We start from the raw sequence: 22,036 nt of genomic DNA, 5'->3' as shown, positions 1-22,036 counted from the left end.
TTTGTGATCCCTGCCAGAAGATATCACAGTGAGTTCTAGATGTTGGAGCAATTCTGTTGGGAAATCTGTTAACTGGGAATGGGAGAGACCCATAAATTTACTTCCCACCAGCCAGGATGTGTCAGAAAATAATCACTTTCAGCTGTAAAATCTACAGTTGTAAATCTGCAACTCAGAATGTATGTATTATCTTTACTGGCTGTCCATGGCTTGAATTAATGGAAATCAGAACAATATGATCATAACCTTATAAATCACATCTGAATATTAATTAATAAAGCTATGAATGATTTAAAGGGATGCAGAACAAATGTTGGCACTATATTCTAGTTTTGTACTAAATAGTTTTACAAAGCCTTGGATCGGGAAGCAGGATTGAGTCCGTGTTTTCTGAAAGCCAAATTAAAAAAAGATCATCTTTACTTTTACATTCCCATGTTGTAACTATCCCATCACAGCATTGTGCTAATGAAGGAAAAATCAGAAAATTACACGCCTGGTCTCCTTTTTCTGCTTATACTGTTAACTGTGGGATAAAACGTCACCCTCCACCTGATAGAGCTGTTAGTCAACAAGCTCCTTTATAGAAAGAGATAAATAACACTAAACAAGCATTCAAAGCAAAACACAGGTACATAAACTGCCTGAGACAAAACCAAGTACAACATAGTTTAGGTGTTTGACTCTGATATGGATAGAGGGGCATAGCTGGGTGTTCTTCTCAGGTAGGAATGTGTGTGCTTGTGTTGGGAGAGAAAACCAAGAGAAGCAGGATACAGATGTACAAACTGAATCTCTCTAGTGCTTCTGAGACCAGCTCTGATGCTGGATCTCAGCGCGTGATCTGAGAGAACATCCAGGGAGTAAGAGCTGGAGGGGAGAGGGCTGAAGGACAGCCTCAGCACAGTGAGCAAGAAACTGCTCAGGTTGAGTCCTTCCATGGACTGACTCTCCTCATACTCAAACAGAACTTTGTATGTGCTGGTAAGTAAGTGAAATTACAGCTCAGCTCATTGACAACCATTTTTCCTCCCATCTGGAGTAACCTTCAAGAGACTAAAGTTTAAGTTAACCATTCAGGGAAAAACTACATTTGGACAGCAAGGAAAACTACTGTATGGGTATTTAGTTTAAGAACATAGGGCCTGATCAAACCCTTTGCATCAGCCCCACAGAGCTCTATTCATGACTAAGAAATTTGTGATTTTGAAATACATTATTTTTAACCTTCCAGTAGCCTTTCAGCTGTTTATCATATCCAGAAGTAAAAATATATGTTTCCATAAGGAATCTCTCCTCATGGAAAATGAGCTGAAAATCTACTCCCAGATTTTACTGTTGCTATTACTACTAACTATTGCTATTCCTGTTAAACAAAGAGCCTAAAATACTAGCTGCACAGAGCAATGTCCTAGAACAATTGATGATATGAAATAGGGAAAAAAATCTAAAAGCAAAAAAGAAATTAAGTTAAACATAGCTGTGAATAAAACAATATCCAAACCTTCTGAATTAGGAGTACATAATTATGAATACATGATGAATGAGAACAACAAACAGGTAGATACACGTGAAGCTACTGCAATCTGAAGCTACAATTTTCAGAGGATGGCAATTTACCTGTCAGCAATGTCACCAAAAATCACTGCTCCAAACAAGACTCCAAGCATGAATGTAGGCTGGATTAATTTTGCAAGCCATTCTCGGTCACAGACCAGATCCCACTGTGTAACAACAGTGCTCTTCCACTTCGTATCATCATAGAGAAATCCATCAGAACAAGAAAATATGGACTTGTTGCCTTCGTATTCATATGTCAGATCCAAACTGACTTCTCGTTTGGACCTGCTGCACTGATCAAGTTCCCAAATTTCTCCATTTTCCAGCTGGACTACAATGTAATTTTCTGCTGATGCCCATAGTGTCCAGATGTCCTCTATACTTGATTCGGAGGAGTTGTGGAAAAGAATACTATTCACATTTCCAGGGATCCCACATACAAATTTAGGAGTAACAGCCATGAACACAGATGCCAAGTAATGGATACCACATGACATAGCTTGAAAGACAGATGCAAAATAAACACATGCTTGAAATCTGTAAAGGGAAAGAAAAAAGTTTACTGAAGAAAAGCCCTCTATACATGAAAAACGAATAAATCAACATAATTATTTCGCTAGGATCAGTAAATGAAGACATTATTCAAGTGTCTAGTATTTTGTTATGTAGTGCTGCTTCAACATCATCTAAGCCCTGCAAGAGACCAAAGATGAGAAAAGATGCACAGTAATCTATTGTCAGGAAACAATGCTACTTTTAGTCATGCGTTTAGCCATATACAGAGAAGACCATTTAAAAAGAAACAATTCTGAATTTAAGCACTTAGTTTGAAGCAACCTTCCACCCTTTCAATTCTGTGTAGTACATTCCCTCAAAATAAGGCCTTAGATTACTTGAATGGTTAGAAACACCTCAGGCTCTGAGGCACTTCATTTCACCTAATTTATCCATATAACTGTGTTCCATCTGTCTTCCGTCTCTCTATATTGCCTCCAAAAGACAAAGAGAGAATGCATGTAGACACATGCAGAGGAGGATAGATAGAATCTGAACAGTGTGAAATGTTTGGTACCAAAACATAGCTGTAAACTGGGTTGGGTTTTGGCTTAAACAGGGTGTGCAGTTAGCCATTAAAGATTGTATCATAAAGCAAATGTGGTAAAAGAATTTTTTATGCATAGCCTGAACTTTGGCATTTTAACAGCTTTTAAAAATGCTTGGCATGCAAGTAAATCTCAGTATATAAATTGCACATGTATTCTGAATTTTGAAAGACTTGCAATGAAGTCTAGTATCTCTGAAAGCAAATTCTAGACAGTTTCTGATACTCTAAGCATAAGACTTTTCCTCAATTAAATGTGAAAACTGCACATAATTAGTACATCTGTTCAGCAAAAACAACATAGCTTTGTTTTCTCCTCCACTTTTTATTTTCTGAAGGCAAATCAATTGTACTAATTGAAGATGCATTCAGTGAGGTTCTATACGTACATAGTTACTGCAGTACGTGGTGGGCCTTGCTGGTATGAAATGAAAAGGAGCTTTTTTTTTTAATTATCAGAGGCTTTCTCTGCTGAAGTTATAGGAAATGGTGCCTAAAAAATAATTGCCTTGAAATGTCTGATGGGAAAAGTCAGAGGAATTCCAGTCCCCATAACAAACATGGCCTCTAGATCACTCCTCTCCAAAACGATCTTCAAAATCTACCTTTGAATTCCCATAATTAAGATTGCAGAAGTATCTAGCCTAGGACTTTTAAATCATCTATCAGCACAATTTCTAATCAATTTGTGAACTATCTATAACCAAAGTATTTAAATAGAATTTGCTGAATGCATTGTTTTTATGTCCAATTAACTCCTGCAATTAAACAGTTCTCTCGTATAACATAACTGCATTCACCATCCTCATTCTCCTTTGTCTTTTATCTTATGATTCTTCTGTCTTACCTTGGTAAATGTAAACCTAGTTGCCCATCATGTCTTTCCAATAGCATTGTTGCTCTTCAGATGCAGCATTTTTTATCCCCTTTTCTCTTGACAACAGCTCTATTAACTTATCCATAGCAGTCTGAGGAGACGGTTGAATTGCTAAACCCATCATGGCAACCTAAAATCTGGCTCCACTTCCCTCTTGATGACACTGCAAGGCAATCTCACAGAGGTGCTATGCTGCTTTTTCCCAACAAATCTTGTGAAAGATACGGTAAAGAGAAACTAAATATACCCACTGAATCCCTTAAGCCTATCAATCCCCTCTCAAGAGAACAGCTTCTTGAGGACTAAGTAGCTAGCCATAAATATCAAAGCAAGGCTAAAACAGTTTTGAATGGCTTTGAGACTGTCTTAGACCACAAAAAAGCAAAGGTTATATGAAATGTAACCTTTGTTGCTCTATCAATACAGACAAATATGGTCAACAACAGGCTTTAGTTACTCTTCTCTAGTTTCATCTTAACTGTTCCCATCAAAAGTCACAAACACATTTTAAAAATAGCAAAGCAAGACCAAAAATCAACAACTTTGGCTATTGTTGCAGTATGCAGAATGACTGAAATCAGGACTAGAAGACCTCTAGCGAAGTAGCAAATTAAATCCCTAGAACCTGTGCAGTTACATCTTCTACTAGCTAATAAAAAGTGGCATACCTGGAACCAGCATCCCCAGTATTTACAGCATCTGTCATTATGCATCAGGAAACTGCAATTTCCAGTTGGTATTTCCCAGACAGAGGAAGAACGAAATAATTTCAAACTCCCATATGTTCTTCTTGCATTTCCTAATTAGCTCTTGCAGTACAAGAAATACAAGGAAATACCATTTCTCTTCCACCCAGTGAGAGTGAGCAGGACAATTATATTTATGCCCTTTCTTGTTGGAGAGGCTTGAAAGAAGATAACTTCTAAGGATACAAACTGAGAAGATGGCATGAACCAATGCACCACAGTAATTTTTAAAACCCAAATCCCCAATGCATCACCAGAGCTCTGATTTGGATCAGGACTAGCTAATCTCCACACTAACTGCTCCCTTGAGAGTTTCATTTTATCTCTTCCTGAACGATGTTTGTGATCATACTTTAATAACCATTTTGACAGACTGCTCCACTGTCAAATCTTTCTGTTGGAAAGTTTCTCATTAAATCTAATTTTGATGTCCCTTTTTCCAGTGTAAGATTATTAGCAACTTATAAAACATCCTTGTGTAACCTTAAATAAATCTTCCCTGTCTTTTATAATTTCTTTGTACAGATTTATTGGTTATCCCCCTCTCCTTACTTTCTAAAACTATATAAATTACAGTCCCTTACCCTTTCCTCATTTTTTCTTTGTGTCATACAGATCAGTTTCGACCTCTATAAAAAGCAAGAAAGGATTTATTATAAAGAAATATCTGTGACATGCCATATTTCATTCATCTTTCAAGGGTTTAACTTAGAACATGATATAACTGATTCTTGTAAAAATGTTCTTCCATTTTCCTTTTCCTTATTCAGTTCCAATGAAGACATCCACTCGGCAGTTACCATTATTTTTCTTACCTAATTTGCAGCACCTATGCTAAACAAACAGAAAAAGTCAGAGTTCCACATACACAATAATAGACAATTTATGCTGTTTATGAATTCATTTAAGAACAGGAAAGCATGTTTTTTACAGCAAAATGGTCATGTTGTTGCAGAATCCTGCAAGGCTGATTGAACTTCAGTTTTTAGCCTCTAAATGCTCAATAAAAAAAGCCAAGGAGTAGGCAGGGAGAGCAAGAATAGGGAAGAATAAGGCCTGATATGAAGCTAGAAAAGTGTTTGGCAGCACCAGTGGTTGGAGGCATCCCAAACCACAGGAGCAGGCTGCCACTGCACTAATGGGCTGCTCCCCTGCCTGTAAAACCTATCTACTGCTCTCTCCAGTAAAATTCCACATTGGGCTGGGCTAAGCCTCCCTCTGCGTACACACATATACAAGAAACACACACATTCTGAAAGCCCTCTTTTGCTCTGAAGGCAAAATTCATTGCTGACTACAGTAGTCATGAACTCACCCCCACTAGATGTTAGTTTGAAAAGCCCAACATTATGAGCTGTTGAGACTCTCCTGTGGGTGGAAAGAGCTTTTCTAGAAAGACCAGTTGCAGAGAGGTCAGAAAATTTTTTAACTTGCATAGTTACCAAAAAGGAATTAGTTAGGCAACTAGTGCAAACATAAAGAAAGCATGAGAAGTATGTAGGGAGGATGATATGTGGGATGGAAGAATACTACAGATGCATTGAACTTTGCTTTCCAGAACAGATAAAAATTGAAAAGGAACAGAGAAAGACACAGGCTCGGCCTCATGGTAGACCTCAGTTTGCTAGAACAGAGGTTGAGGCAGGAGACAGTGCTGAGCAGAGAGGAACATAAAGCTTCCGCCTGCTTTTATTACTAGTTTGGGACCCCTCCTTTTGGACCTTTGGATGCATGATTTTTTCCCTCAGCCCTCTTGTCTGTGGCCATGTCAATGTTCTTCCCTAATCTTAAAACCCCAGGGTCACAGCTTCTCTTCCTTGCAGGAGGACTTGGTGTTGGGGGAGCACAGCCCTCCTGCCTGGGGAGCCAGGAGCAGCCCCTGCGCAGGCTTTGCTGGGTCAGGAGGTCTCAGCAGAATGTATACAGGTCATACACTTCACTGACCCTGAGGCACAGGTTAAAGTCTATGCTATCCTTGATACCTACTGTAAATTATTAACTCTTTTCCTGAATTCTTAAGAACACCAGACTGATAAGAAACTCCTTTATTACTAAGCTTAAATCTCTCTATTACAGGCAAACCTAATAATCTTTACGTAATCCTTTTAGTAACCTCACCAAACTCCGTTCTAAAGTTACATTTTCCTGAAAAAAAAAGAAATACTGCTGGTCATGTGCCAGAATTATATGAAAATACCATTGCAGCAGTAATGAATACTCTCTAAATTCAACAAAAGAAAACAAAGCCTGTGATCTGTTTTCCTGGGCTGATCTCGAAAAGGGCAGTTTTTGGCAAGGGTAATTTATAAACCAGTTATTTTCCCATGCACCCACCAGATTACATAACATATATTGCTGCAACCAGCAGTTTTCAATAACCTATTTTACAGACTCTTTAAAAAAACCCACACTTTTTGCATTTTTTAAGATCTGTAAACATGATGACTGTCCTAAAAGGTATGATAATCTCTCTCAGTGTTTTTCCATCTCTTCAGTGACTTGCCATGAGAGATAATTATTTGGCAAGTACATTTTGTCACTCTTGCCAAGAGTGTCAAATATAGAAGTCAAGAAGACTTTGTAGGTTACTGCTCTAGTATAGAGACTCCTAATGAATGCCAGAAGTCAAATGAGCATAAAACGGTCTTCGCAAAACCTTGAGCAAGACACAACATGAAAATGTTCCAGTCTTTCTTAAAATATTTCGGAGAAACTTCTTCCCCGTTATTCTTTTTTTCAATTTACAGCTTATAGTAAAAAAGACTTTCACATTTTTTAACTTCTCCTCACAAGTTTTAAGATCTCACCAGTAAGGAAATCAACTGGTAATATCGTAATGTCAGTATTTGAATTGAAGAAGTATTCTTCCATAAAGATAATTAACCAGATCTCAGACCACTGTCGCTCTGGCTGTAGTCTCATGACACAACATCTCTGTGACACTGTCACTGTAGGGTATTTCCTCCCTTCTCCTTTCCTGCTGTTCACACATCCCCTGACACACAGAGCACTCTATCCTCAGTTGTGGTGGTACTTTTTATGTGGACCAGCTGTGAATTTTATCTGGGAAGCTGATCTAACTTGGAAAAAAAAAGAAGTCAGAATAGATGATGACTAAAAACCATAAACCAAGCCACATTAGCTGCTCGATCCAATTTATACTGCATCGATGCAAATTATCTGCACCAGTGTATTTAAAAGGTGGTATATCTGGCATGCAAAAATACCTGAAGCGGACATTGCTGCATATGCATGAGAGAATAAACCCCCAGCCTCAGACTACTTTTACCATTGTCAGTTATTGCAGAGACAAAACTTATTGTTGGACACTAATTTTATGTTAAATAAAAGATGTTTCTGATAATACTTGTTTCCTTGTCTGTCCACCAAAGAGAGAAGAGGGGGAATTACTAGATACTCATTAAAAGCTAATATAAAAATTTAAAAGTCTTTCAAGTGTACGATAGAGTCACAAGGCTGTTCTGTGATTAGCAAAAGATTAGTACTATTCCACAGGTTTTACAAGAACTATTTTTACTGTTTGTCTTTTTAACCACCTCGTAGCAAATTGCTTAGTCAGAAAACACAGTGTGTTTTTGTTGTGCAGTGTACACTCAACAGGATGGCTTCAGTGGAAAGAAATTTCCAGATACTTACTATTTCTGAAAGAACTTGTGTTCAGTAACCACTTTCACCTCTGTATCCCATCCTGGGTTGGTTTTTTTTTTTTTTTATGTGAGAAAAGCCATTCAGCATTCTTTCCACTCTAAACCAAAAAGCTGTGATGCACTTACACGTTCAGTTTTTGAGAGGAAAGGAGCTGAATGAGACTCAGGAGAAGTATCTTTGCTATGGTGCAGATGCAGATTTGGAAGCAGCCTTAAATATACAATAGACATGGCCTTATCTGACTTACAGTGTCAAGATTAAACTTCCCTCTTTCCTAAGAGCAGTTTAAACTACCAGTAAGGCTTGGTCTCAGTACACATCAGCAAGATGCTTATTTCCAGAATTTGTTTTCAGAGACAGATGTTGTGCTGGACATACCAACAGCACAGATGCAACAGGAGTAAGAAAGCCTGTAGGGATCAGAAAGGCCCCAGGAATTATGTATCATCACTGGTGATAATGTATGTATCAACACGCAGTCACCAAACAGCAGATATTTACCAAATCATTGTTACTATCACTTAAAACTGATTCTCTGAAGAATTGTAACACTTCTATCCCATTGAACTTATGCATGTTTCTCTCTGATTAACGCAAGCCCAGCATTTGTTCACCAGAGTCAAGGAATAAAATACATTGGCTGCTCACTACTGCACATTTGGGATGACAGCTTAGATGAAGAAAGTCGCATTAGTGTAAAAATCAAGAATTAGTGCTACAGAATTAAAAGCCATACTTTTAAAATACTTTTTTTTTTTTGGCAATTAATGGAACAGTTCTGTGACTATTTAATCAGGCACATTAGCTTTCTGTCATCACTTGTGACTAAAATAATCCAGTTGATAAATATTGCTGGGTTTCGACAGTTTAGTAGCATACCTTTCATCTATGGACAGCCATGCACAGCAGAAAGTGCAGCTGCCATTAAAGATGCCATTAAAGGGCAGCAAGAAAAAATCCTGACATCTTGCTTGCTTGCTGTCAGGAGAAACTGCAGTTTTTCTCCTCCACATATTTATAGTATCTATCTTACAACTAGTAGAAATAAAGCAATAAAAGGGAAATAAAAAGTGGGCATTCAAAACTGTCACCGAAAACACTGGTCAAACATTAAACAGTGCACATTGATTTCTAACTTTCTTCTGGTCAGCCTTTTTGATTATCAAAATCGGTATGAAAAAAGTTTTTGTAATTCTGATAGATTTGCACCCACAGAGGTACCCATAAAGCAGTCCTTGAACTCGAGGTCATGGCTCCAAATGGGTCTACAGCAGTTACCGGTGGAGTGGCAATCACAATGGGAACAATACTGGCAAGCAGGAATGGATTGCAATTGCAACAGCAATTCCAACACCTTCCGATGGCAAAGCTGCAGTCAGTCTATTTCATTCTTGTTATCCACTTGTCCTTTCTGCTTTACGTGTGTCAAGGGCATATACAAGGTAATTTAATTAGAAAAGAACATGATCATGAAGTTTTTAAGTTATTTAGGTTTGTTTTGGAATTATTTGGATCAGTGCTAAACACAGCAAAGTGGTTACACTGGAACGGTAGTAACACTTCAGGCTCTATAAACATCTAACATCTAGAAAATGTGCATGTACTTTCTCTGCATGTTATTACTAGCATTACTTCTCACAGGGAAAACTCAATTCCAGTATGTTTGGTAACGCCATTTTCTTTTGGTCAGCCTCTTTTTGGGGGACAAATACAAATTAGTTATTTCATTCACTTCTACACTGCAGTGTTTCCATCATCTTATGTAAGCAAATGATTTCACATCATAATCTGCAAAGCGTCTAATAGAATTTAAGTGCTTTTATTGAGATTCCATCTAATTATAGACATAGTCAGTACTTCATTATAAACTGTTATATTTCATTCTCCTTTTCCGATTTAGGAAATCTGATGTTTTCTGCAGCTTACCTTGATGACACATTGCATTAACTTTGTTCAAACTATGTAAATTTACATTTTTTTATCTGCAAAACTCTGAACCCGGTACAGCTGAAGGTACAAATACATGGATTGAATACCTACTTCACTATGGTGAAAACTGTCCATACTGAAGAAAACAGCAATCTATTCTTTAAAGACAATTTTGCAAAATAATTAAGCCTTACTATTGCGTAGTATATTATTATAGTATTGTCTCTATTTTTTGGTTTTGCTTACGTATGAATTAAGTACATCCTTATTTAGCAGCTACATGCTACATTCAAGCGGAAAATAGCCTTCGCACCAAGGTTAGTGAGCACAAGAGGACGTTCAGCATCTTTTTGCAGGTTTGTAGCTCCCCTTCCCTCCAAACCGTTCCTCTTCACTGCAGATGTGTAACTCACTCTTTGCTTAGAAGTTCTTAACCCATTTTCCCAAATGGTCATGGGAATCTGCCCCATAAGAAGACCTTATTAAATGATTAATTCCCATTGGAGAACTTTCCAGTTTGTTCTGTTTTGATTAGCAACTTGGTCATGAACTTCTGTCCAATTTTTATTTACTTATATCCCCTTGAAGTTTCAGTCCTGAATATGGGTTTTGCCTGTTTCTTCACGAGACAAGAAAAATATTTCTGTTTTCTCTCATGTGAGAGATTTACACATTGTAGAGTATATTAAATAGTATGAAATGCCAAAAGTTGATTTAATAGATTTGGGATATTTGGCATACTGGTTTTTATTTTAACTAGACAAAGAGCTTTTCTACATCCTCTCTTGTCAAAATCTTAACAGCATTACTGATCTTTCCAAAGAAAAAAATATTTTCATTAGTTTTATTGGTCATTTATCTCTTTCATGACCAAGAGACAGAGCTATTCTATATTGTTCTTGATTTCTTAATGGAAAGCAACCTTCTCACTTCCTGTCATCTTCAAGGAAGATGATTCTACTACCTTCCTCTTTGAACTGTTAAAATTGGAAGCAATTTAAATTAAAAACAAACAAATGCAAATTACAGATTTGACTGTTTCCAAGGCTAAGAATGCACTTTGACTTCTTATTAAATATATTCTGTAACACTTATTCTACCTGCTTATACCAGAGCACTGTCAGGTTCTTTCCTTCGGTGGTTTCTCTCATGGTAGCTCATACAAGGGAATGGTCTGGAATAATGCTGTTTTCTAACTATTAAATATTTACAAGCAATATACAGGCCCCATTCTCCACAAGAATCCAGTAAAGAAGCTGGATTCTGCACAGACTACAAGGATTCTTCTACATACATCTGGTTTTGTACCAGCTCCTCCCTCTATTCTCAATGGATAAGTGAGACAGAACTGAGTTTGACTACACTGATCTACAGACGACGACAGTTCTCTGAGGAGCCTACAAGCATATATGCTATACAAGCACAAATGAGATGAGGTCCCAGTTGCTCTGACCCTGGGACTAACATGAATTACCTCTCTCATAAGGGTGGAGCTGTAACAAGTTTATGCTATTTCCCAGCATTGCTGACCTACACCAGTTAAAAAGATTAAAAAAAGAAAAAAAAAAGAAAGAAAAATCCAAATAATTTTTTCTGCAATATGAGACATTAATATAAATCATTTAACTTAAATGTGGTCTCATCAGTATAATCTCACCATATATCCAATGGCTTTGTGTCAGAGAATGCTGTTGGATAGTGCTTATCTATTTTTGCTCATTTTTCACCTTTTGTATTTGACTTGTTCTCTAGCACTAGGCAGACATCCACCAAAGTAAATATTTTATCATAGATATGGTAATGTTTATTTACAGGACAAGGGCTAAATGAGTTTTATTGGTAGTATTTTCCAATTTTTCACCAAGGACACAAAGATCTACAATTTAAAGGCTAAAAAAAAAATGTATTTCTGTCTACTTTTTAAGTTCTAAATGATTGCATTAATCTTCCTTTTTCCTTCTCAGAAAGTTTAAGGTTTTATTCCCTCACTTTCCATACCTTCGGGATTTCATGTTTCCAGAACAGGTTTGATCTCTTATTTCTCTGATCTTAATGCTCTCCATTCAACAGTTCACCAAAATCAGTCTTTCCTGAAATTACCTGTATTTAAGAAACTGACAGCAAGTATTAAGGAAAAGCTAACAACATAGCAAGCATTGTAACAGTAGTATTGTTGCATACGTGACAGTTTTTCTGATGTCTGACAGCAGAGCAAGGATCTTGGTATCTGCTTCACATCTTGAGATGCTGGCTGATGCTATGACACAGAAAGTGTCCTGCCAGAAGCATTTCCCACATCCCAAGCTTCTAGTTAAGACTTAAATAGTTGATTTAGGTTGAAACTAATGAACCTGCATGTGTACTGTACACTTGGATGCAATATACTGCATACTGTATGCAATCCATATAGATGTACATTACTTCCCTAGATCCCTTTTTCATTCAGTAAGGAATCACAAACAAATCTAGCTGCACCATGTATTTCCAATGAGTGGTTTAAGACAAGGTAAGACAGATGGATCATGCCCTTAAAGGGTCTAATTCTCTCGCCTGACAAGGTGACTAATGCAGATGTCTGAAATTTATACTATAGGCCTCTAAAGTTAGTGAGATAAGCTCACTAGTGCCTTGATTTGGACAGATTATTTCCCCACACAGCTAGAATAGACTTATACAGATGTATACAGGTGGGAACTTAAGACTCTTCCAAATCTCTTTCACAACTTAGAGAGGAGAAAGAAGTCATGATATGGCTGGAGAAGTCCAGGCCGTCATGGATACAACACATTTAAATGGCACTGAGCTCCATCCAAAGCATGGTGCTGACTGCTCTTTATATAGCAACAAATTATTCCCAGTTCCTTGAAGCACATTTTCAGCACTTCTTACTTCCTGCTGCCTTTTCCATCTATTCTCCAGGACTTGTCCTGTATCCTTGCCTCAGCATCATGGCTGAGGCTGCACCTTTGATGCTACTACCTAATAGCAATGTCTCCAAATAACAGGAAGAAACCCAACTACACCTCTTGATGAAAACAGTTTCTTGAGAAAAGGGTTCAGACTGTGACCCAATGGATGGTGCTTTTAGATTCCTCAAATCACATTTTCATTGCATGTGATTTTCCAAGAACATATGCTCTAGGTGATGTGAGCACTATAGTTTGGCTGTCAATGTATGATGTCAAGGTATATGTTAGCTCTCTAGATAATTACAGTATTTTTCAAAGACAGCTGAAATTTCTCTCCAAGTATATGGACAATCTGACAGATCAACCACCATTTTCCATCCTTGTAAATCTCTGTCTTGTACAGTTTGTCATGACAGTTTTTCCAGTCTTGGCCTTGCAACTGAGACATACCTACTCCAGTTGATATTTTTTGTCTTACTATTTTTTTCCATATTTCTGAGAAGTTGAGAATTTTGTGTTCTCGCTCAGCTGAAACAGCTTCATGCCTCAAGCTATCTTAAATAAAATGTCATCTGTGTATGTATCTCAGTTCCATTCTTGTTATGTATAGCAGAACGGTAGCACAGCAATTTTCATAGCATGTGCTGAAGGCTTCTGCGACCTTAGAAAAACTCTCTAAATTTACGATTGTTTTCTACTTGTATCATTTCACTTCCTGCAATAAACTGGTCAAATTTTCCATGAGTAAGCCCTTTAATAAAACATTTCCTTCCAACTTTGAGATATCTTAGTCCTGCTGAAAATCACGACTACTGTGAGAAAACTATTGACAGAACTTTCATAAGAGTGGTATCTCAGTCCCAGACATTGTATTACAGGGAACACACTGTGCAGTGCCTTATATATTTCATTTTCATTCATACCATAATATTTTGGGATGGGACAGCTGATCATCAGCTCCTTGATGTCTGTGATAATTGCCTCATGCTGCCATAACTGTATCCATGCTACAACATCATCTAGAAGCCACACTGGGGGGCTGCCAGCATTTCAGAGGTGCAGTCTGAATCTCAGCAGCTGTTTTACTAATCATAATTGATTTACTAGCCTTAAGTTTAACTGTGGTTTGCACTGCAGGTTTTCACCTTAAAGAGGTAATGGATAGTACAAGTGCAATTTCATCCCGGTTTTATTTGGTTATTTTTCTATTATTGTGATCTACTTTTTAATCTACTGTTATAATCTACTTTTTCAACCCAGAAATAGGCAGGGTGATATGGCCAGCACATTCTCCTGCAGTACACTTTTGTCTATGCAGATCCTGCATTAGACTGCTTCTGGTATGACCTGGATCCTAGCAAGTACTGTTAGTACCTTTTGCAGGCCACACTGCTAGTGTGTTGTCACCGTTATCCAGGAGCGCTTGCCAGTATCCAGCTTTGGTTCTGCGACTTGAGTGTATTTCTACTCTTGCCTGGTCAGGCACAGATAATAAGATCTTTGTTTAAGCTGCTAGAGTCTGCCCTGTGAAAACGCATGGCTCGTCTCGCTTCTCCAAGGCTATTATGACACCATTCAGCAATGGGATCAAGTACTCTTTGCAAAATATCCAGACACCACCCCCTTACCCCTCCTCTCCAAAGAAAAATAAAAAAAAAAAGGAAAAAAGTTAAATGTAGTCCACTTATTTTATCCTATGAACATCTGAGATGAGCACAGACTGATTCAGATTTTATAATATAGCATAGCTATAAAGCTGAAGAACATTTATCAAACATTTCTGTCAAACACCACCCCTGACTAGGAGCCAAAGGAGGACTTTGATTTGAGATTCTTCTGTCCGGTACATTCAGTAAACACAAACAGCTGTCCACTTACACATTTTGAAAACTGAATGACAGATATGTTGTGACAACTTTTCCACTGTATAGAATAGCCAGTATATCACAGAATTGTCAGGGTTGGAAGGGACCTCAGGAGATCACCTGCCATGGACAGGGACACTTTCCACTAGACCAAGTTGCTCAAAGCCCCATTTCAGAAAAAGCTATTAATGTTTTCATTTTCTAAGTTAAAGCTAATCATCTGTTCAAATGCTGAATATGACTGTCTGTTTCTCCATCCTAAATTGGAAAAGGAAAACCAATTTCTTTGCATGTCCAGCAAGTACACTTCTCCAATTGAAAAATGTATCCTTCTTGGGAAAGAAACTTTTAAGACATCTGTAAAATATTTCAGTTTGAAAAAAAATTGCTTGAAAGTATTTTTATTTTCTTTTTGTGAAAAGAAGTGCTGAGCATGATCTTTTAGATACTTGGGACTCTGTTCTTTGATACAAACCCAAAAATTCCCGGAAGTAGCATGTACACACCACAATTTGCAGAAGATGTAATCTGATCACATGGGCTGTGAGCTATGAAACAGGAGAGGGTAAGGGCATCAGCATGAAAATAGGAGCCTGGAAAAGTTTGGGGATGTGAAAAGAAAATAGACCATTTGGTGCAGGACTTTTTAGAAGTGAACCAAGAGCACTACAAAGTTGGGAGAAGAGAAATGGCATTAGCACTGAGTGTTCTAATGTTGTTACTACTGCACTGACCAGCAGGGTCTGCGTTGTATAAGTCCATTGCAAGAATCTCTCTCTACAAAAGTCAAGCCATTTTTTTCCACAAACTAAGCATAATCTCTGGTCTATTTATGAACACTACAAAAGTTTTGGGGGAATTAACAAAAAGTGTTGAAAGTGTTCGTAAGTTTATTACTCTCTAGTAAACTCCACATTTGGCTGCAACGAGCACCCTATCTGAACAGGTAGCCTGTCCTGCTTCTCTCCTCCTCACATTGCTAATCCTTGTATTGGTCGCTTCTAAAGTCCAAATTGTAGCAACTCCACTGACCAGGCAACAAGTTCAGATAAGACAACAATGTAAAGATATCAAAAACTGAATAAATACACAAACATTTCAGTAAGGAGCAGTCATTGTTAATTTATTAGATAGTCTAACTGCTTGTAAAATACATTATAAAACCAGCATTTGGAAATCTGGATAACTTACTCAACTTTGTAAAAGACAGAATACTTTTAGATAAAAGGCAATCCTTTAAAAGAGTCTAGGAATACTTCACCACGAATCCCAGAAATAGTGTCAATGACACTCAATCTTTCCCCCTCTCCCTAAAAATTTTCACCACCTGCTTTTAACTAAAGTATAAGCCAAGTCTTGAAAACTGTAAATCACAGGGAAAACTCTACATATCATGTAAGCTGCATCTCATAGCTACCAGACATTCCAGCTGGGAAATCAAATCCTTAGTCTCACCCACACTTACAATAAGAGGTACCTTACTAGATTTCTCTCTAGACAGCTATTCCTGATTAGATCATGTCTCCGTTCAGCACTCTGTCATGGTGTGGATCAGAGCTGCAATATACATAGCCTGTTTCTCATAAGCAACCAGATAAGTAAGTTCTGTGTCCTGATGGTAGATTAAAGTCACTAAAGTTATTGTAAAAGTCCTTTAGCTTACCTGGGAACTAGACAGATGGGCAGTGTGAGCCAGCCGGACTCCAAGGCACACTTCCCCACCACGCACATATTCTGCTGCCAACCTTACACCCGTTAGTCATGTTGCCCCTTTCACAGCACGGGGGCCTGCCTGCGGTGGCAACGGTTTCTTTATCTGACAGGCCCTGGACGGGTGTTTGCAGTTCGAGTGGGTGGTCAGAAAGGGGCTGGGGAGGGTGCAGGGCGCAGAGAGGGAGAGCCCATAAGCACAGTCGGGCAGGAACTGCTGCATGGGAGTAGGGTGCAGTTCAATGCAGGTAAATTGGAAGCTGTAATGCCTGGCAGGACATTAGAGATGAGGCCATTTGAGGCAGTCAGGACTATTTTTTCTCATTCACCTCTGCGACAGCGAGCAATGATCTCATGCTCCAGAGATAGACTCAAGAACAAGGTTTAAAAAAACCTTGAATTTTCAGGCCACAGATGCTACCCATGTCAAATTCAAAGACAGGCATAAAGTTTTCCTTTAATGGCAAAGGATACAGAAGCCATTACATATTTATGGTTGTCCATAAAAGACCCCAGTCTCAAGATCCCTGTAAGACCTACAGCATCACTGAGACTTCTGAAGGATAGTCAACTGGAAAGCAAAATATTGTTGGCATCCATATGAATGTCAATTCTGCAAAATTCACAATCTTAATCAAGGTGAAAGGTTTATATATTATGTGTATGAAAATAATGTTTATATAGCTATATATTACATACATTACATATATATGTAAAGCATATGTACTCTCTCCATATATATATTTATATAGACATAAACAGCTGGCCATTCTTTACTGCATCTGTCAGATTTTAAGAAGCCTCAAAATACTGACAGTCATAGTGGGATTGCTCAGAATCTGACTGTGGCAAATCTACAGAATCTATATATGCATAGATTATATAGGCCTTATAAGAAATGCTTAAACTGAAGAAATGATCGCTCATCTGTCAGTCATGATGATGCATAAATACAAGCTAATCAGAACTAACTTCATAGTTACAGTTAAGAACAACTTTTTATGCAAAGTGTAATCATTTATCTAGCAGTATTGAAGGATTAAAAAGACTTTACATTTTCTTAAATAGGTACATCCACCATAAGCTACTATTACACTTACTTCTAGCACATGATCTTTGAAATCTCAAACAGCCATGAGCCTAAGATGCCTATGCAAACCCTACTGAACTGCATCTCAAATAATCTGGCCCTCAGATGTGAGGTTATCACTGTACAATTGTTCTCCCTTTAGTTGCAAGAAGTAGTTGTGAAAACTTTATCTGAAGTATAGATAAATGTTCCCAAGTAGGAAAACTACTTCAGCAGTTAGGAAAAACTACTTCTGTGTTATTTCAGTATTCAGAGTCAAATGCCTGTTTTCCACAAAGACCACGCAAGACAAAAGAACAACAGCAACAGTGAAATAAACTGATTGCTAGGATTTCTCTCCTAGTTCACACAGAACAAGGTTTTGTTGCTGACCCACAACTGATAATGAATGAGATACTGTTCAGAGAGGCCTGTAAATCACAACTTAGCCAAACATGTAATTTAAGCAAAGGTCCTAGTTAAGCAAAGAAACAGTCTTTCCATCTTAGGTATCTGCAGAAGTTATTGATACCCACCACTACTGCTTGCACATGATACTAGGGCCACTTCTGATGTAGAGTTCAGGTGTGCACTTCTACCATTAAAAAGGAGCTCCCAGGCCTTGTTAGAAACACTGCTCCCACCTGCACCCCCATAGAGAGGAGATCAACAGTGTGGGTTAGGCTAGCCCACTGGCGTCTGAGCTAGAAAGCACAACATTGCAATTCAACAGCTTGAGCTTGTAGCTAAATTGTGACACACTGGTCTATTCCAGACACCTGCTCCAAGGCATATGCATCTGCAAGATCCACGCTGATCAGCGCATCATGAAAGTACAGGACAGAAGCCACTGTGAAGATGTGTGCCTCTTAGTCTTACAGCTCATAGCCTCTAAAATTTCATTTCCTTGCAAAACATTGCCTCTCCATTACCTGCTATAAGCAGAGTCTCATACACCAGCTACAGAAGCATATACACACCCATACCACATGCATGGGTATCCCATCTAACTAGCCCAGGTCTGCATACACACACATCAGAGCCACAAACCACATTGAAGAAAACTTGCCACGATGCAACCCACCATTTACCGTGCAGATAATCCCCTGCCAATAAACATGCATACATATACTCCATATCTATGTACGACATGCAACAAGCCCAACCTCAATAAAAACACGCTATCTACCACACGCAAGCCTGTGGCTCTGTGCAGAAACACCCTGTCTTGGCACACAACACTCCTACACGTACTGCTTACACCTCCTGTCACCCCTGAAGAGCTCAGGCTGTTTCAGGCCTGGGACTTGGGGGGGGGGGGGGGGGGAGGTGTATGGGGTGGGGTGTGCACACTCACATGTGCAAGAAACGTGTGAACATTAAGTGTTTTAAGAGTGCATGTATGTGAATGTGTGCCCACATAAATAGTGTGTATGAATGCCTACAGGTGTGTGAGCCTAGTGTGACTGCGAGTGTGTGCATGCATATGTGAAAGTGGCATATATAGGTGCATGCATAGCTTGTGTCAGCATATGCATGGGTCACAGCATGTGTATAGAAGACTATATATGGGGGTGGGGGTGTAGAATGCTGCGAATAGATGCATCAGTGCCTAGCTCTAGAGTGTCAGTTTATACACCGGGTTGCAGAGTGTGTGTCAGTTCTCCGTGTGTGTGCGTTAATACGTGTGTAGCGCATGTGCCTGCTCCTCTGCGTGCCTGTGTGTGTGCAGTGTGTGTGCACGTGTGTAATGCATGTGTCAGCCCCCACGTGTGTGTCGGTGCGGGAGCCGGTCGGTGCGGGTGCCTGCCCCTGCAGCACACGCCGCCACACACGGTGATGTGTCCCTGCGCCAGCCCCCGTGTGCCTGTGAGTCCCGGGGGGAGCTTGCTCCCCTGCGGCGTGGCTGTCCGTCAGACCCTAAGTGCGGATGCGTGACTGCGAGCGTGACGGTGCCCGTGTGCGCGGAGCACGGGACGCAGCCCACCGCCGCGGTCCCCGCTCGGGACGGGACGGGGCTGCGCCGGTACCTGCCGAAGTGTCCCAGGGAGTCGAAGAGCCGCTCGGAGCCGGGAGCCATGGCGGCACGGCAGCAGCCCGGGAGCCTCGGTGTCGCTGTCCCGCCGGTGCGGAGAAGACGCACCTTCTTCCCTGTCCCGTCCCGTGCCCCGGTGGGGTCCAGCGCCCCGCCCGCCGGCCCGCGGCCCCTCCGCCCCAGCGGGCGGGGCGGGACCGGGGGCGGGCATAACGGTCGCCACCCCGCTGCCAACCGCCGCTGGCGCGGAGCCGGTCCGCGGCCGCGCTTGGCTGAGCACCGGGCGGGGCAGGCGTTCCTGGGCGGCACACAGCTCCTGTCCCCTTCAGAGCTCTCCCGCCCGAGCGGGTGGTTCGACTTCTCGCCCAGACCGGGTGCCTCGGGCAGGTCCCTCTGAAAGGTGGGTCTCTGCCCACCCCGCCGGGCGGCATCTCTTTTTTCCACGTTAAAATGAAAATTAAGGAGGCAGTTATATGCTTACATCCTCCTGTGGCAATAATTTGTAATGTAATTTAAGTTCTTGCGTATTTCATATGGATGTTTTCAATTAGAGGAAGTTATAATCAATTTTTTCCCCAGGACATTACTTCAATGTTAATTATTTTTAGTAGCCTTATCATCTGCTCTGTTATTTGGATATATTACATGTTTGTTTTGGTTTGGTTTTTTCCAAAGTTACAGAACACAATGTAAAATAATATCATTTAATAAAGGTAAAATATGTAATCTGTCCCGTATCTGTATGACTGTCATTAGTACTCCAGTTTGTCACAAAGCCTCAATTATGTTTGGACTTATTTTTCTGTCTTACCAAGAGTACGCCAAGATAATAAATTTGAAATTGTTTAAGGAGTAGCAAAGTGGGTTACAATGGGAGATCTTTGTACTTAGTGGGTTTTGTTGGAACAGCTAGGCTCAAGCAGCCCAGTTGCTCTCAGCTCTGAGAATTAGGCAAGATACAGAAAAAAATGGTGCAGATACAGCTCTCATATTTAAGGTTTTTCCTCCCCACAGCACTTGTTTTCCCTTCTCGAGTAGATCCAAGTTCAAAGTCGTCCCTGCTCTGAGTGAGGAGATGGATCAGAGGCTGTCCAAAGTCTCCTTCCAACCTAAATAATTTTATGATTCTGTGATGAAAGACACATTCCCAGCAGATTGCATGAGCTCTTTCTGGGATGCCCTATTGAAAAACACAGGGGAAAAAAACAAACCAAACAAACAAAACCACAAGACAAAAAACCATCCCCAAAACTAACAAAACCAAAAAAGTCAAGTCAATTCAACCTTCTTATATACATAGTTCATTTTTAGGAAGCACAGAAGAAGCTGAGAAGTAAAACCCCTGTTAACCCACTGGAAGTCAACCTTCCTTTTCCAAAACCTGACCCAAATACTTCTGCTACCTCACAGGGTGTCAGGCTCCACGGTTTCACAAGGAAATGTGCCTTTAAGAGGCTCTGGCACCAAGCAAGCACCACAACTGTTCCTCTGCACAGAGCAGATGTTGGGGCTTCGGGGTGACAATCTGTTCCAGTGTAGACCTGGAAAAAGCAAATGTTCCTCAGGCTCCTTGGCTCTGAGTGGCTCCTGACCAGACCAGAGAAATGAGCAAACAACACATTACACAACCAGGAATCCGAATAATAAGTTCAGCAGAGGAGTGCTCCTCACAGCTACCGTGAGTCTTTGTGCATCTGCAAAGTTTTAACAGTGAGCCTAGAGTTTGTTGCAGTTTCTTTCTTAGGATGTGTAAACTAGTAAGTCTAAAGACAGATTTGTTTGCTTGCAGTAAGAATTTTTTGGTTGCTTGGGGTTTACCTCATAAATATCAGCATTAAATTTAATCATCCTGGGGTTTTTCTGGAGAATGTTTTCCAGGTTTGAAATGGTATGTGCTTGAATGCAGCACTGGTACTTTAACAAAGCCTTTCTTTCTGCAAAGAGCCACACTAGTTAAATAGTTATTTGTAAAACCAAACATCAATGAATAGTAAACATTCCAGTTAAATACTGCATTGCTGCTCATATGCCTGGTTTTAGTGTCTTGTCTCCTACAGCAAGTAAATTCATCAGTTTTCAAGAGCATTATGGTATAGGGAATATCTGTTTTTGGTGTAAAAGTCGAGCAGGAGAGAAATAGATAAATCCCTTTCAGCACCTTTTTTTTTTAATACCTAAAAAGATCCACAAATAGTTTTTTCTCTGTGGAATCTCTCATAGGCATTCTTGCACACATTTCTCTCTATGCTTGCCTTTGATAATATCATGACTTTACTGCCCATATCAGAGTTAAGAAAGAAAATTTATACTCCTATTAAAGTTAATAACAAACTTTCACATGTCTGCGTTTGCAAAGGTTATTAATGTCATGTCTGCAATGTCTGCTCTCTTAAACATGTGGTGGTCACAAATTTGCCTTGTACCTTTCAAGCCTGAGAAGATGCTCAACATGCTTTACGCCTGCCTCCCTCCTATCCTTTTACACCAGTGCTACATGAAGTAATAACTATGCTTTTAGTCACTGTTATTCCTCACTGAGTTGTTTTACAGCAGTCACTTAGAAAT

At 39.7% G+C, this 22,036-nt stretch overlaps 1 protein-coding gene across 2 annotated transcripts in view; it reads right to left on the bottom strand.

Annotated features, from left to right (window-relative positions):
* SLC22A16 (solute carrier family 22 member 16) overlaps positions 1 to 19,746 on the bottom strand; it is a 35,558-nt gene extending 15,812 nt beyond the window's left edge. Inside the window, exons 1-2 of one of the 2 annotated variants that reach the window (XM_030490802.1) lie at positions 19,467 to 19,746; positions 1,621 to 2,097 (exon numbers count right to left, since the gene is read on the bottom strand). In XM_030490802.1, the coding sequence (XP_030346662.1) occupies positions 1,621 to 2,097; positions 19,467 to 19,516 (527 nt within the window). In that variant the 5' untranslated portion in view covers positions 19,517 to 19,746. The remainder of the gene's footprint in view (positions 1 to 1,620; positions 2,098 to 19,466) is intronic. The other variant, XM_030490801.1, reaches the window with a different exon arrangement.
* Positions 19,747 to 22,036: the final 2,290 nt, after the last annotated feature.

Source organism: Strigops habroptila, chromosome 6 (assembly GCF_004027225.2).
Source record: "Strigops habroptila isolate Jane chromosome 6, bStrHab1.2.pri, whole genome shotgun sequence".
Lineage (NCBI taxonomy): Eukaryota > Metazoa > Chordata > Aves > Psittaciformes > Psittacidae > Strigops > Strigops habroptila.
Note: the sequence above shows the minus strand (reverse complement) of the source record. Positions and strands in the feature narration are given on the sequence as shown.